At 39.3% G+C, this 17,252-nt stretch overlaps 1 protein-coding gene across 5 annotated transcripts in view; it reads right to left on the minus strand.

Moving 5' to 3' along the window:
• Nucleotides 1-6,569: 6,569 nt before the first annotated feature.
• Nucleotides 6,570-17,252, minus strand: part of PPP3CA (protein phosphatase 3 catalytic subunit alpha) — a 743,055-nt gene continuing 732,372 nt past the window's right edge. For 3 of the 5 annotated variants that reach the window (XM_030190747.1, XM_030190745.1, XM_030190746.1), the window contains 2 exons: nt 16,941-16,970; nt 6,570-7,340 (listed from right to left, as the gene is read on the minus strand). In XM_030190747.1, the coding sequence (XP_030046607.1) occupies nt 7,144-7,340; nt 16,941-16,970 (227 nt within the window). In that variant the 3' untranslated portion in view covers nt 6,570-7,143. The remainder of the gene's footprint in view (nt 7,341-16,940; nt 16,971-17,252) is intronic. The other 2 variants (XM_030190749.1, XM_030190748.1) reach the window with 1 other exon arrangement.

Genomic DNA, 17,252 nt, shown 5'->3' on the forward strand with positions numbered 1-17,252 from the left:
GTTCCATACTTGTCCAAACATCATCACCCAATGTCAACCCCAACTCCTGCCACCAAAGCAAGCGATGCCCAATTGGTGACCGCTGTTTGCCACGCTGATAAGAATATAAACAAGAAATAAGACCTCGCGTATCCCTAGTTTCCTCACATAAATCTTCCAGGAAAGAGTGCTCCCTAGTCACCTGACACTTTATTGTTCGTGTTGACAGAAAATGCTTAATTTGCAGGTAAGCAAAAATGTCCCTTGCAGAAATGGAATAAGTACCCAGTAGAGTAACAAAAGGAATAAAAGTACCCTAGTCAAAAAACTGACCCAATGTCTTTAAACCCGCCGAAAACCACTTGAGAAAAGGACCCTGCCCTAACCCCGGTGGAAAAAGAGGATTATGTATTAAAGATTATTTTATCTGTTATGGATAGCTTGCATTTTACTATTCAAACATTTATCTTTACCCATGAAAAAAGACATGTGTTAGATCTGGTAACTGTTAATGATCTCTCATTAACCCCAGATTTGGTCTGGTCATTAAAGTTGTACATTTACTTTGAATTTTTTTCACCTAGTTCAAAATCTTGTTGTTTTTATGAAGACAAAAATTGGAAGGGGCAAAATCGATAAGACCCAGTTTTGGTTTTCACTGATGTGTTATTTACAAATTGGAAATATTCAACTCTGAAAATGTTGGATATATTGGCTCCTGAAAGAAAAGTAAGATTAAATAGAAAAGTGAAGTCTCCCTGGTTTATTGCAGAATTATCAGAACGGAAAAGATGATGCCCTAAGTTAGAAAGGTGCTGGCGAAAAACTGCTGGTGAAAAAGTGTAGATGACATTGCTAGACTGAACTGGAAGCTCCAATTGAAGCAGTATTAAAATGGTTTAGATCTAGCTAGGAGAACTTATTATTCTACCTTGGTGGGTTTAGAAAGGTCCAATCTTAAAAAAAAAACTGTTAAAAATCTATTTGGTTTATTGCATTATAATTTGACAGTTCCTATTTCATCTACTATAACTCAACCTTCTGCTGAAGATTTGGCTTTGTATTTTTCCACTAAGGTGAATACAGTTTATCATTTTTTGGTGATTCTAGATACTATGATGTTCACTACTATTTTGATTATTCATCAGTTCCAGCAAATAGAATTTGGGCCATTTTTAGACCAGTCCTGGCAGGTGATTTGATTCCATTATGTTAATCGGTTAACATGTTCAAATTGTCCTTTAGATTCAATGCCGTCATTCCTACTTAAAGATCCTCCTTCTGATATATTGGAATTTTTGTCTTATTTTGTAAATGTTTCATTGACCCTGGGCTGGTTTCCAAGAGAAATAGGGAATATAGCTTTAACTGCCATACCTAAAAATGTTCATGATGATTTGCCTCAGATTTTAGACCTATTTCAAATACACCTTTTTAAAACAAAACTAATTGAATTTGTGGTCAGTTCTCAACTATCCAATTACATTCCAAAATTTAATCTTTTATGGGATTCCCAATACGGATTTTGCTAGTTTTATAGTACAGAGGACTTTGCTACTAACTATGACTTCAGCTATTAGACAGATGTTATGTTGAGAGGGAGAAATGATACACCGCAGTTTGATATCTCTGCTGCATTCAACACAGTAGACCACCAGATATTGTTAAAATTTATTATCTGACTGTGGAATAATGGAAACTGGTTTTCTTGGTTTCAGATCTTTTTTTACAGAATAGACAATATTTAGGTTTGAAAGATGAAAGTTTTTCAGATCCTTGGAATCCTTCATGTGGGGTCCCTCAGGGATCTGCACCCTTACAGGATCATTGGAGTTAGCAAGGCAATAGAACATCCACATTATATTGGTTGGTTCCCATGCACTTTCCACGTGCAACATGAAAAAGAGACAAAATGCATCTCACACAAAAACTAGAGGAGTGTTCCTTGGAGACACATAAGAGAAATTACAGGTGCTTTTCATAGCTATTAATGGGAGATGCACAAAATGTAATGTAAGCCACACCCCATCTAAGTGCCTACAATGACATTCAGTCAGTTTCATATGCTCAGGATGGTGCCTGGCCCAATCCCTGAGCCAGTGTGCATCTCAGCAGTTGTGTAAAGACCATCGAGCCAATATTTAAAGCAAGTTAACCATCTAGAAATGGCCACCAACCACTTAACCTGCTTGGTCATGGCTGTCTGGTTATTTTCAGCAGCACAACTGGTTAACAGGGGTGGACTGAACATTTGGGCAATCGGGCAGTGTCCAAGAGCCCAGAGGCTCTATGGGGCCCAGAAGTTCTCCCCCCCTCCCAAGCCTCAGCAGGCCTCTCCCCGGTCCCACCTTGAAGAGCCCTGGTAGTCTAGTGGCCTCTGCAGGGGCAGGAAACAACAACACTCTTTCTTGTCCGCTGCTGTTATTCTGCCCGGCACCTCTGTTTTAAAAATGGCTGCTGAGGCTGTCAAGACCCAAGAGACTACTGTGGGAAGTCTCAGCACCCAGTCTGAAAACACAACAGCGCCAGGCAGAATAGCGGTAGTGGGCAGGGAAGAGTTGGGTACTTTTCTGCCCCCGAAAAAGCCACTTTTATAAGATAGGACTGGGAAGGGACCACTGAGACAACAGAAATTCAATGCCGAAGCCCGTATAGGGCCCGGCATTGAATTTCCAGTTTTAGCGCCAGTGGTGGACAAAAAAAAATGCTGTCCACTGCCGGAATATATTTTGACTAAGCAAGGACCACCAGAATTACAGCACAGACTACTAAAAGAAGCAAAGGCAACACGTTTCCAAGGAAGCTGACACTTCCAGTTGTGCATAACAGCTGAGGCAGGTGCTCAAGGCAAATTCTTTCCCGCACATTAACAAAGGCAACAGACCTCATTGATGCATCGGCAGCACAGCATAAACAATCTGTTGGTTCTGAAGTGCATGAAGTATGTCCTATAACAAGAACATAGCTGCTGTTCTGTTTAGAGCTGGGAAGCCCTGGAGCAGATTTTTGAGACAAGAGGTACCTTTCAGCTTTGGGATCAGATGGATCCTTTGGAACAAAGGTATAGCTTCTGGAGCAACATCTTGCTTCAGGAAGGAATCTTGCTGTTCAAGTTTTAAACAGCGGATCCCTTTGTGCGAGGGTCCAGCCAATGGCTATGACAAAATATGATTAAAGAGCACACTACTCTCCTGTCACTCGTCCACATCCTGTTTTGGCAGTATTTAGGGCAAAAGAAGACCCACAAGAACTCTGAGCCGCTGGGGTGTGTTGCTGTTGTTTCTTGCTTAAAAAGCAATCCCGCCACACCTTACTGCTCACTGAGTTGCAACTTTCTCCATTTAAGGCAAAAATAAAGAACTGCAGATCAGACTGAGCTATTTGGGTATGAAAATCATTCTATTTGGCACACTTATTTCCAGGCATTGGGACCCGTCATTTTGGAATTCACCATCATTTTCTTCCTCTGAGGATATAATCATCTGTTTTAACATTTTAAATCAGTGGAGAGAGAGAGAGAGAAAGAGAGAGAGAGAGAGAGAGAGAGAGAGAGAGAGAGATAATAAATCCATACTGTTTTGCCAGGCAAATGAGCAATGATCACACATGAGGCAGCACTCACACATGCCTAGAAAATTTTTCTAGACTCTTAAGAGCATTTGGAGAGCAGATCCAACCTTGCGTTATCGAGGATGACATCACCCATATGTGTCTGATTATATCCTGCTTTTCCATGGAGAAACTGCAGAGCCCCTGGGGCAGAGAACCGTCTCGTTGGTGGTCTTAAACTGTACCACTAGATGTTAGGTTTGTAATTCATAGTAAGCCAGGATACATAACCGCTCTTTGAGAAGCTTGCTAAAGAAAATACACTATAAAATATGTATCATCCTATATACTTCAATCTAGAGTGTTCTCTTCGCACACAATGCAGATTTTTAATATTTACAATAACCAAGGCTAATTTTATTCTAATTGCTTAACTAATTTATGGTAGCTCTTACATCTTTCAGCCAGCCTATATAGTACTTAAGTTACTGCATGCAAGCTTAAGGTTCAAAATTTCTTTTAAAGAATGCAAAGTATAATCAGAACTCTTGAAAAATGAGTTACAGCTTCCAGATTTTCTCATTATGGGGCCCTTTTACTATGCAGAGCTCAGGCATTCAGTGGTAGTTTTGGGATTGGTGTATGCTTCCCACACTCTAAAGACAGAATTGATTTTTTTTAGCACTGGGGGCATGCCTGGGGGGGGGGGGGGGGAGAGAAGGCATGTTCTGTTCTAATTGGTTAACGTGGTGGTGCAGGGCCAAAATGCCCCCCCCCCCAAAATAAACCCATGCTGCAACCTCAACCTTCTCCTTTCGACCCAATCTCTCCTAAAGAGCTCATACTTCCCAATCTGATCCCCCTCAAAGCTTCTGTCCCCCTAGATCACTCCCTCTCCACAAAATAACCTCTTATTCCACCCTTCCCTCTAGGACCTACCAAGGGGTCTCCCTGGTAGTCTAATGGTCCCTCTCTACTCCTGGCCCAACCCTAGGTTCAAAATGGTACCGATGACCCCTTGTGGTAGTCTCATGGTCCTACTACTAGGGGTTATTTTATATAAGAGAGGCGCTGACTGGAACTACCACCTAGCTACTACATGCCCCGGGCTGTAATTTCATTTTTTACGTGCATCTGATACACACAGAAAATAGTTTTTATTTTCTACCGCTTGGCGCTAACGATTACTGCCCGGTTAACGCTTGAGATCTTACAGCTAAGTCAATGGGTGGCAGTAAGGTCTCAGGCCCAAAATGGACACACACCAATTTTTATTTTGCCGCATGTCCATTTTCAGCCAAAAAAAACCCTGGCCTTTTTCGCAGGCGTGCTAAAAAATGGACCTGTGCACGTCCAATTCACACGCCTACAACAACACAGGTCATTTTTCAGCGCACCATAGTAAAAGGGCCCCTGTGTCATTTAAAGTTATGTCTGGATATTCAGCATTGGGTCACAGCCATGTACTGATGCTGAATATCCAGGTTGGCAGCTGGATCTTATCTGAGTATGCCTAGTATTCAGCACCAGTATCTGGATAAGTATCCAGGTAAGTTAGGATACTATTTTGCTATCCTGATTTTTCCAGATAGTTATCTAAATACCGGCAGTGAGTATCGGTGATATTTGGATAAATTCCAGATCTGCTTTGACTCTGCCCCCGGACCAAACTGGTGTTACCCAGATAGTGCCGGAAAGCCACTAATAATTTTCAGCAGCATTAACCAGGTAATACCCCTGAAAATTAGTAGCTGATCTCGATGAGTGGAAAATATCTGGGTAGCAACTCAAATAGGTGATGCTTAATATCATGCTGTTTTTAAAAACAGAGGTGCAACCTGGATAAATTAGGGGTTGAATTATCCCAGAAGCACAGTATAAACTGGACTACCATATCCTCTGTATTGCACAACATTCTTCCGAAGTGATCTTTCAATCTATGCTTCTGTAGGCTAATAAAGTATGTTCACTATCCAAATGCACTGAAACAACCTCGGTACATGAAATGCAAATGTCATGTGCTTGAGATAAAGACAGGGAACATTGTAAGTTCATGCACATTTTTATTGAGTAGTAATATAAAATGCTTTTTTTGTTTTAATTGTTACAAGTGCATGCTTCCATTGCCAACATCTCAGAATCAAATTACAAAGGCAAGGCTTTAGGCTGTAGTGAATTACTTGGGCACTTATACAATTGTTAAAAAATATTAATGGACTGTTGGTTATTTCCTGTGGCTCTTTTTCTTTTAGGATGAAGCAGTAATAACCCGTAACTAATATACAAAGGAAAAAAAAAGTGAAAAAAATTACACATTGTGGCACATAACAGAACAGAACAAAATGATCAAACCAGTATGACACTAACAGTTATCATGCATTTAGAGTTTCACATGTAACCACAAACTTATTTTAATTTCACACAGTTTGCTAAACATGCTAACCACCCATGTGTGCACTGACAAGCGTTTGTTAAAAATTTTAAGAATTTCTCCCCATTAGATTTTTCAAAGCTTTTTTTTTATTACAAAATTTCAAAGGCATTAAGCATTTTTTTAAGAGAATATAAAGTATGCCAGTATACATACATTTCCAGTATAAGTCAGACCACTAAGCGCAATACAGTCCCATATAGGCCTATACAGCCAGTTTTGTCTTAAAAAACATGCATATGCAGATTTTTGTTTTTTACAGAATATAGAAGCCTTTTCACTGCACTTAATATGGTGTCTTCGTCACTATACTTAAAAATGCACCACTCATAAATATTGAAAGTCAGCAAGCCACAATCAAGACTTGATTTACCCTGCCCCCAAAATAACAGCAAAAAATATATATGTTATCCGTATTCCAGTTTCTTTAAGCTTAAAGGGGAAAAAAAAAAGGCTATTCACTTTCAAATGAGTAAGCAGAGTGTTATATAGAAAGAAGGGCATTCAAGCACACTAAAGAAACCTGAGGTAAGCATAGTCTATACAAAATTAAATATTCCTTTTTTTGGCATTTTTTAAAATGAATTTGTGACATTCTTTGTTTTCCTCATTTTTTGTTGGTTTTTCTTTTTTTTTTTTTTTTAAGACTGCCTAATTCATTGTGGAGCTGTTGTCTGACAAGAGTAGCAAAACATTATCAATAAATAGTCCTTATTTAGTTTTTACATTATTATGTTAAAAAGGTTTGGATGTCTGTAGTTTTAGAGCTGCAACTGTAAACATACAATAGTTAGTAAGAAATCAGACAAAAGTTTTATGTCCAGTAACATAATTAAAGGCCTTTTAAGTAACGCATCTAGAAGTTCCCAAAGCAGTAGGAAATCATGTTCATTCCCCTATCTTTCCAACACCAACCAGCACTAAAGGTCTCTCTCTTTCTTTCTCTCTTTTTTTTTTGTTTGTTTCATTTTCTACAAGCATTTAAAGGCATATCCAAATGAGGTGTTTATCGCTCATCAAAAATAGTTTGCTATCTCTTTTTTTTTAAGATGACATTGTAAACTCAATTCAACACCTGGCCCCCAGAGCAAGCAGCTATTATCAGAGGCAAGAACATCCAACTGCTGACTTGCAGCAATCCCACCATGCCCTGCAGCTAAAAAGAAAAGACAGACAGGAAGTGGTCACTGAATATTGCTGCTATTACTGCCATTGCTGTCAGTGCCATTAGTCTCTGAGGAGATGGCCTTGTTGATGGAGTTAAGGTTGGCATCGGAAGGCATGGCATCCCTGCGTGGCGGCATCCTCTCGTTGATTCTATCTAAGCCTTTGGCTTCTTCAAAGCTAGTGATCTTATGCTGTGGCGAAAATCCCTTGATAGCTAAATAAGGGGGAAAAATTGAAGGAAAAATCAAAAGAAAGTTAGTACAGGAAATTGCCACCTGTCTATCAGTTTTCCAATTAATGAATAGTTCTTTCTGTAATGAATTTCAGGATAAAGTCTATCTGAAACATCTTAAAAAAGAATTACTCAGTACTCTCAGAGAAGAATATTTTTAAAGAGACAACCTTTGGCAAGTAAGGTCTGTCAAGCAAACCAAATTCTAGTGCCTACTGAGGTCTCTCTGAATATTGTAAAGCTGACAAGGGAAACATTTCAAAATGAACACAGCTCAGGGTAAACCAAAACTATATATACTCAATTATCCTATGGATTAATTAACTCATGCTAGTGTTATAAACAGCAATGATTGCCATCTTAGGAGTACCAGTTTGTTTAGTAATTACCAAAACAGAAACCAAAATTATTAGTGTGTTACCCAAAACTGGCATTTGGGGTGCAGCAGGGCTTCCCAGCATTTTCCCCTTTAAGTCCAAGGCTTTACAACTAAGTTATACTAAACTAGACAAGCAGGAAGGTGGATCACAATCAGTCTTTCTAAGGCCTATGTAAAACTATAAACAAAAGCAGCTTAATTTTCTTCCAAATGAACTATTTGTACACACACTACTTAAACCTGCAAGTTATGTTGAAGTTTTAAAAAATAAAGTACCAACTTTATGCATGTGCGTTCCCTTCCTCTGTGCTCCCAAAGTATGCATCACACAATATTATGAAGCAAGTGGTTTACAAGATTTTTTTTTAGTCTGTTCAAAATGGCAGCCATTCAACATCTCCTTTCACCTTTACACTGTGTTGCTCCATTCTCAACTTACACGCTTCCACACTGCTGTCAGCAGGTGCCAATTGTTGACAGTTATCATTGTTACAATGCGCTGAAGGAATTGGAAATTCTGAGATGGGGATTTACGCTGGATACATAATACTGTTTTAACGTAAAGCAGTGATGGTCTGGTCATACAATTTGCAGAAACCATTGAGGTAATTCAGTTCTGTAACACATTCGCTATTCTCTGTTCCAAATGCTAATTTTGTTACGCTTTTTATCTCTGAGTGGCATACAGCAGTGGTTTTGTGTTTATTGGGAAGCCTGTCGACAGGACGCACAGGTGGTAGAAAGAAGAGACCAGAAGGAGCGATCATGCTGAAAGAACAGTTACAGGATCAAAGATGCTCAATTTGATACAGATCTTACAAGAAAGCAAATGCCCTTTATTTAGATGGCTTATGGACTTTTCTTTTAAGAAATTATCCAAAACTTTTAAAAACCTTGCCATGATCATTGCTGTTACCACATTCTCCAGAGTTTAATTAAACATTGAGGGGTCCCTTTACTAAGGTGCACTGAAAAATGGCCTGTGCTAGTGTAGGCATGTGTTTTGTGTGCGTGCAGATCCATTTTTCAGCGCACCTGTAAAAAAGCCTTTTTATTATTTTTACGAAAATGGATGTGCGGCAAAATAAAAATTGGCGCGCGTCAATTTTGGGCCTCAGACCTTACTGCCACCCATTCACTTAGCAGTAAAGTCTCATGCATTAACCGGGTGGTAATCGTCTATGCGCAAATAATGCCAATTACCACCCGGTTTCTGCTGTGCGTAGTGGATACGCATAAAAAATAAAATTACCGCCCGGGCCACGTGGTAGCCGGGCAGTAACTCCAAATTGACGTGCATTGGGCACACGTAGGTGCCTATGCGGCTTAGTAAAAGCACTCCTGAGAAAAGAAATGTTTTCTACGATTTGTTTTAAATTTACTACTTAGTGACCTCATTGAGTGCCCCCCTAGCCCTTGCATTTTTTGAAAGAGTAAACAAGAAATTCATATCTATTTTTTCTACTCCACTCACACATTAATCGTTTGTTTACTCTTTCCAAAAATACAAGGAATAGGGGGGCCACTCAATGAGGTTACTAAGTAGTAAATTTAAAACAAATTGGAGAAAATATTTCTTCATCCATGTAGCAGCATTTAATTTTAGAAAGGGCAACTACGATAAAATCAGGAAAATGGTTAAAAAGAAGCTAAAAGGATCGGCCTTAAAGGTTAGGACTTTTATTTAAAAATACCATCGTGGAAGCCAGACCAGATGTATTTCACATATTAACAAAGGTGGAAAGAAGAGCAAATTGACAGCCAGCATGTGAAGAGAAAAAGGCTGAGCCAAAAGAACATCCTTCAAAGAATGGAAAAAAGATCTGAATGAAGAAAATAAGAAGCAACATAAGCACTGGCAAGCTAGATGCAAAACACTGATAAAGAAGGCTAAAAGAGAATATGATGACAAACTTGTCACAGAGGCAAGAACTCATAGTAACAATTTTTCAGGTACATCAGAAGAAGAAAGCCTGTGAGGGAATCCGTGGGGCCATTAGATCATGAAGAAGCAAATGGGGGCACTAAGGAAGGACAAGGCCATAGCAGAGAAACTGAATTCTTTGCTTTGGTCTTTACGAAAGAAGATGTAAGAGATCTACCTGTACTAGAAATGGTTTTCAAGGGTGATGATGCGGAGGAACTGAAAGAAATCTCGGTGAACCTGGACGACGAACTAAGCCAAATCGACAAGTTAAAGAGTTATAAATCACCTGGACCACATGGTATAAACCCCAGCATACTGAAATACCTCAAACATGAAATTGCTGATCTGCTGTTAGTGATCTGTAACCTGTCGTTAAAATTGTCTGTGGTACCTGAAGATTGGAGGGTGGCCAGTGTAATGCTGATTTTTAAAAAGGGTTCCAGAGGTGATCAGAGAAATTACAGACCGTAAGCCTGACCTTAGTGCCGGGGAAAACAGTGGAAACTATTATAAAGAATAAAATTACAGAATCCATAGACAAACATGGTTTAATGGAACAGAGTCAGCATTGGTTCAGCCAAAGGGGGTCGATTTTTAGAAACGGTTCCAGAGGTGATCCGGAAAATTATAGATCGGTGAGCCTGACATCAGTGTCGGGCAAAATGATAGATACTATTATCTAGTATCTATTATCTAGTATCTGGGTGGTGGGGCTAGTTCTGGGCAAGACTTCCACGGTCTGTGTCCTGAAAATGGGGCTAGTTCTGGGCAAGACTTCTACGGTCTGTGTCCTGAAAATGGCAGATACAAATCAAGGTAAGGTATACACAAGAAGTAGCACATATGAGTTTATTTTGTTGGGCAGACTAGATGGACCGTGCAGGTCTTTTTCTGCCGTCATCTACTATGTTAGAACAAAATTACAGAGCATACTCAAAAGCATAGTTTAATGAGACAAAACCAACATGGATTTAGTGACGGGAAATCTTGCTTCACCAATCTATTACATTCCTTTGAAGGGGTGAACAATATGTGGATAAAGGTAAGCTGGTTGACATTGAGGCATATTTTCAAAGCACTTTGGGAGGCTAAGTTCCATAGGTTTCTATGGAACTTTGGGAGGCTAAGTGCTTTGAAAATATGCCTCATTGTGTATCTGGATTTTTGAAAGGCATTTGACAAAGTACCTCATGAAAGACTCCAGAGGAAATTGGATCACAAGTAGCAACAGTGGGATTTGAACCGGCCAGCTCTGGATTGCAAGACCAGTGCTCTAACCACTAGGCCACTCCTCCACTCCACTCCCTTGAAATTTGTCCATCCCTGTGGGGGGGGGGGGGGGGTGGAGTTGAGGACGTCCAAAATGTTTGAATGAAGGATGTCCACGCTCTCGTTATGCCTCCGCTGACACACACATACTTCCCCCAGGGACCTGCATACTGCCCCCCACAGGAATGGCCAAATTTCAAGGGAGTGAAGTGGAGTGGAGGAGTGGCCTAGTGGTTAGAGCACTGGTCTTGCAATCCAGAGGTGGCTGGTTCAAATCCCACTGTTGCTACTTGTGTTCCAAAATCCAAATAAATAAAGGGGGCGTGAGAGGCATAGCAGGCATGGACATCCTTCTCACAGAAACATCCAGGCATGGATGTCCTTCTCACAAACATCCACATTTTGGACGTCCTCAACTGCCGTCGCACGGACAGAGGCATATCAAAAGACGTCCTCAACTGCCGTCGTTGGGATGGAGGCATAGCGAAGGAGGTCCTTCACCCATACTCTAAAAAAAGACAAAAAGTTTTTAAAGTTGTTTTTTTCAGGGTGGGAGGTGGTTAGTGACCACTGGGGGCGTCAGGGGAGGTCATCCCCGATTCCCTCCGGTGGTCATCAGTTCATGTAGGGCATATTTTTGTGGCTTGGTCGTAAAAAAAAAGACCAAGTAAAGTCGGCCAAGTGTTCGTCAGGGACGCCCTTCTTTTTTCCATTATCGCTTGAGGACGTCCCTCTGTTAGGCACGCCCCAGTCCTGCCTTCGCTACGTCTCCAACACACCCCTGGGGACTTTGGTCGTCCCCGCGACGGGAAGCAGTTGGGGATGCCCAAAATTGGCTTTCGATTATGGCGATTTGGGCAACCCTGAGAGAAGAATGCCCATCTCCTGATTTGTGTCAGAAGATGGGTGTCCTTCCTTTTTGAAAATAAGCTAGATAGTGTATCTGGACTTTCAGAAAGCTTTTGACAAAATTTCTCATATTTATTTATTGGGATTTATTAACCGCCTTTATGAAGAGATTCACCCAAGGCAGTGTACAGCTGGTACAGTTTAACGTAAAACTTACAATTTTGTTAACAGTATAACAATAGTAAAATGATGAAGTATAAACATAAATACAATGAATGAGGTAAACTTGAAAATAGCAAATTGAAACCTAATATTAGGACTACCATGAAACAGGATCAAAAATATACACATGTAATGGCACTGAAATTCATGAATCTCATGAGAGACTCCTGAGAAAATTAAAAAGTCATGGAATAGGAAGCAATGTTCTTTTGTGGATTAGGAACTGGTTATTGGACAGAAAACAGAAGGTAGGGTTAAATGTAAATTTTTTTCAATTGAGGAGGGTGAACAGTGGAGTGCCACAGGGATCTGAGTGGGGCCGGTGCTATTTACATAATTATAAATGATCTGTAAAACGGAACCACAACTGAGGTGATTAAATTTGCAGATGACACACAACTATTCAAAGCTGTCAGAACAAGAAAAAGATCTAGATATCATTGTAGACAATACACTGATATCTTGTACCCAATGTTCAGTGGTGGCCAAAAAAGTAAACAGGATGCTAGGAATTATTAGGAAAGGGTTAGCAAATAAAACCAAGAATACTATAATGACTCTGTATGTTCTGCTTCAGAACTTTTAGTACAGGAACAGTGCTGGACAGACTTTTATGGTCTGTGCCCTGAGAAAGGCAGGGACAAAGCGAACTTGGGTATACATATAAAGTATTACATACCATGTAAAATGAGGTTAATCTTGTTGGGCAGACTGGATGGACCGTTCAAATCTTTATCTGCCGTCATTTACTATGTTACTATGGTTGCCATATCACAAAAAAGATATAGTGGAATTAGAAAAGGTTCAATCAAAATGATAAAGGGGATGGAACTCTTCCCATATCAGGAAAGGCTAAAGAGGTTAGAGCTCTTCAGCTTGGAAAGGAGATGGCTGGGGGTGGGGTAGGATATGACTGAGGTCTACAAAATGCTGAGTGATATAGAACGGGTAAAAGTGAATTGATTTTTCACTCTTTCAAAAAGTGTAAAGACCAGGGGACACTCAATGAAATTACATGTAAATACTTTTAAAACAAATAGAAGGAAATATTTTTTCACTCAAAGAATAGTTAAGCTCTGGAACTCATTGTCAGAGGATGTGATAACAGCAGTTAGCATATCTGGGTTTAAAAAATATTTGGAGACGTTCTTGGATGAAAAGTCTGCTATTGAGATAGACATGAGGGAAACCACTACTTGCCCTGGGATCGGTAGAATGAAATGTTGTACTATTTCGGTTTCTGCCAGGTACTTGTGACCTGGATGAGCCACTGTTGGAAGCATAATGCTAGGCTAGATGGATCATTGGTCTGACCAAATATGGCTATTCTTATGTTCTTAAACTCTGGAATTCGTTGCCAGAGAATATGGTAAAAGCAGTTAGTTTATCAGGGTTTAAAAAAGATTTGGATAATTTCCTAAAAGAAAAGTCCATAATTTATTACTAAGATGGACTCAGAAAAATTCACTGCTTATTTTTAGGATAAGCAGCATAAAATCTGTTTTACTCTTTTGGGATCTTGTCAGGTACTTGTGACCTGGATTGGCCACTGTTGGAAACTGGGCTTGATGGACCTACGGTCTGTCCCAGTATGGCAATGCTTATGTTCTTATGACAGTCTGTCTACATTAGACTCCCTTCTCTGTGTAAGACCACCATTGAACAGTTCACATTCAGTTTCAGAGCTACAAAATATGATGCTGGTTGTTCTGACTCCTCTATTCACTCCTATGCAGATGCTCAGTACTTTTTGTCATACTTGAACCTACTCTGGTGACCACCATTAAAAGATACTCCATATTTCAATTAAAATTTAAGATGTCTTTTTATATCTTTCAGTGCATACTTAAAAGTGCAGAGATGATAGGTCAATCATGGGGTCATGAAAGAGGAAGAAAGAGGTGAGAATGAAAAGAAACTAAAAAGCCAAAGCAAAGCAGCTGGAATTGCCTGTTATTTGGTAACACTTGTTATACCACTTACCGAAACAGCTACCACCTACCATTTATTTGTCAAAATCTCTAGTGTAATCAAAGTTCCCCAACCCAAACTCTGACAAAATGGCTTCAGTTATAGCAGGGTTAAGCTGACATTCTAGCCTTCTTCTGTTCTGGTAAATGTATAAGCTAACTTGAATTATACGTTTAAAAAAAATTAAATGGAGTTTTGAAAAAGTAGCATTTTAAGAGTGGCAGTAAATTATTACTATAACTGCAGAAGTTAACCAATCACTGGAAGATGCCATAAGCAAAATTCAATATTTAAACTTGATGAATGCATTTTCCTGGTATGTGGCTCACTCGCAATAAATTACATATATTTTTTTAAGTAAAAACCACCCTAGCTCTGAAGACTGCTGTTGCTGGTCAGACAATGAGTATTAGAGATTTACATTGATAGTATGCTAATCACAACACAGGCACAGAAATCACAGAAAACAGCCAAACTGTCAACAAGAATGCACACTGCTGATTAGAATTTGCAAAGAGGAATAGATGATTCCAACATAAATAGCAGCTCTTTCACTGCTATTTAGAAAACAGTTGTATTTTCTCTCACGTACATATTCAAGAATTCAATTTGTTACATTAGATTGATTATAGCCAAATCATAAAATAGTACAATTTGTTTGTACCAAAGACTGCATCAATTCTTTTTTATTAAAATTTCCTTTGTAAGAACAAAATACAACTGAAAAAAAATTGTTTTAAAGGGGAATTGAAAAGCTACATAAGACAAAAATTGCTTTTTTGTTATAAAAAGGAAGCATATTTTGAGATTTTCCCATTCTACTTAATTTGTTAATGATTTTGTGTGGATTTTAACTAAAAATCAATAAAATCTTCTGCATTTGCAAAATTAGGGCATTGGTTCTTCTATGGTGGGAAGTGATTTCATCTTTGTAGATGCCTTATTTTGGTTTTAACCTGGCTTTTTAAAAACTTCTTGTTTCTGACTTTTATTGTTTTATTGTTATATGTAAACCATTTTAAATGATCTTTTGATCAGGAAAATGGTATATAAAGGTGAGAAAAAAATACATATTTTTAAGGCTTGATGTATATATATATATAAGGGTTTTTTTTTATTGTGTCATTGGGAAAATGCTAAGCCCCTTATTTCTGTCACTACTCATTAATACTAGATGACAAAGGCATATAGTACCACCAACTTTAAAAAAAAAAAAAGCATCTTTGCAAACAAACTTCTCATGTTTAATGCTGCTTTCTTTTAGAAAGGCATGTCACAATGCTGAAATGCAACACAGAGGATTTATAAAAACAGTAACCTGTTTCACCACTTTCTTTAAGTATCTACGGGGCTCATGCAATAACACTTGTGTTAAAAACTATTTAGTGTAGACATAATAACCCCCCTGTTTGCAAAGCAATGCGGCAGTGCTGACCCAGCCCACTCAACGTGAATGGGCTTTGTTGGCATTAGCACACTGACAGCCACTAGTGCACCTCTGTAAACAGAGGGGTAAATATTTTAGCATGCGAGCTAAAAACTGACTGTGTGTAATACATTAAGGAAGTGGTTTGCTAACCTGATCCTGGAGGCACCTCAGCCAGTCAGGTTTTTGGGATATCCTTTATGAATATTCATGAGAGAGTTTTTCATACTGTGCCTCCACTGCATGCAAATCACTCTTATGAATATTCATTCTGGATATCCCAAAAACCCAACTGGCTGGGGTGCCTCCAGGATCAGGTTTAAGAACCACTGCATATTTACTAAGGTGTACTAGGAATTTGCATCTAATGCACGCTAATAACCTCTATGTTCACTTGGGGGCATTTCCATTACTTTGGGGATGGTAGCCATGAAGAAAACACAAAAAACTATTGCTAAGGCATGTTAAAATGGCCAGCCAGACATGTGGAATGCAGTTTACTTTCTTCTGGAGGTGTACCTAAGTATACCCTGTTATCTGCCATATTAGCAGTTAACATGCAGTAATGACCTTCACATTCCCCACTGCAAAACCTAGGAATTTTTGAGTTAGGTGTTCGATGTGGCTGTTAGCAAGCATTATAAAGCCATGCTAACCACCTAGGGAAGGGTAGGGTAATGGGATTTGATATACCTATCTTGGTTTAGTAAATAGACCCTTAAGTTAATGATATATATGCATATACTAGAATGGTGCATGCTAAATGGGGAAATGGCTTTTTAATCTGTAGACAGGCCTGCTCTCAAACTTCCTTTTCCTAGCCAGATGAAAGTAAAATGGCTGGTTAGGACAAGGGAATCCCTAGTGCAGCCTGGATCGTCTCTGAACTTCTGATGCAAAGCAAACCACCAAAGCTGATTTTCTCTTCCGAAATGCTTCCTTACCATACAAGAGATCGCCCATTTTTAATTGCCAAGTGGGAATTTGCCCATTTTCACTGGCAGGAGGAACAGGGGGGGGGGGGGGGGGCCTGCACTGCAGTACATCTGCTTCATCAAATTCCCTTGTGGCGCTTTACTACATGTCCAGCATTATCCTCCTATCACCCTCATTTGCAGGCCATTTTAATTATTTGCATGTGTGTGCATGCATGACAACAGGATACGGGTGAATTTAGCATAAGCTGGCCTTACAATTTGTTTAAATTTGAATCTTTTGTTTAACTTTATCAAAAGGCAGCAAAGTGATTTAAGCTCCAAGAATGCAATTTAGCATTTGTGTCTGTGAACAATGAATAAACTACTTTTGCCCCCAACCTTTGGGGGGGGGGGAGGGTACTAATATGCAATTTTTATCAGAACACAGTAAAAAAATAAATCATGAAAGTTTCCCCTTTAAAGCAAGCATACTTTGGTTAATATCGAGCCACACTAGTTAGCTCAACACCCACACATTCTGTACAAGCTACAGCAAAATGAATACACCCAGAAGAGCCCTTATCTGTTGCAGCAACAACAGAAAGAGAGCCGGCCAATTTACCTTCATCAGCCTCAATAGCCTCAACAGTAGCTGAAGAGAAGAAAGGGGTTGCAAAATGGATGAGAAAAATGAGCAGAGGATTTTTAACTCTCAGAACAAGTCAGTGAGCAGCAAAAGGAGCTAATACACTAGTGTTACTGTAAGTGCTGGAGTCTGGCACATAAGACAACACAACAAAATGCTACGGAAAGAACAGATTGTTAAGTACACTTTGCAGACTGGCCATGTCATACAGCAGGTTTTGTTTTGTTTTTTTGGTAACTGAAAAAATTATAAATGTAGCAGTTTCATTTTAGTCAAAATGACTTCCCC

This window comes from Microcaecilia unicolor, chromosome 2, assembly GCF_901765095.1.
Source record: "Microcaecilia unicolor chromosome 2, aMicUni1.1, whole genome shotgun sequence".
Classification (NCBI taxonomy): Eukaryota; Metazoa; Chordata; class Amphibia; order Gymnophiona; family Siphonopidae; genus Microcaecilia; species Microcaecilia unicolor.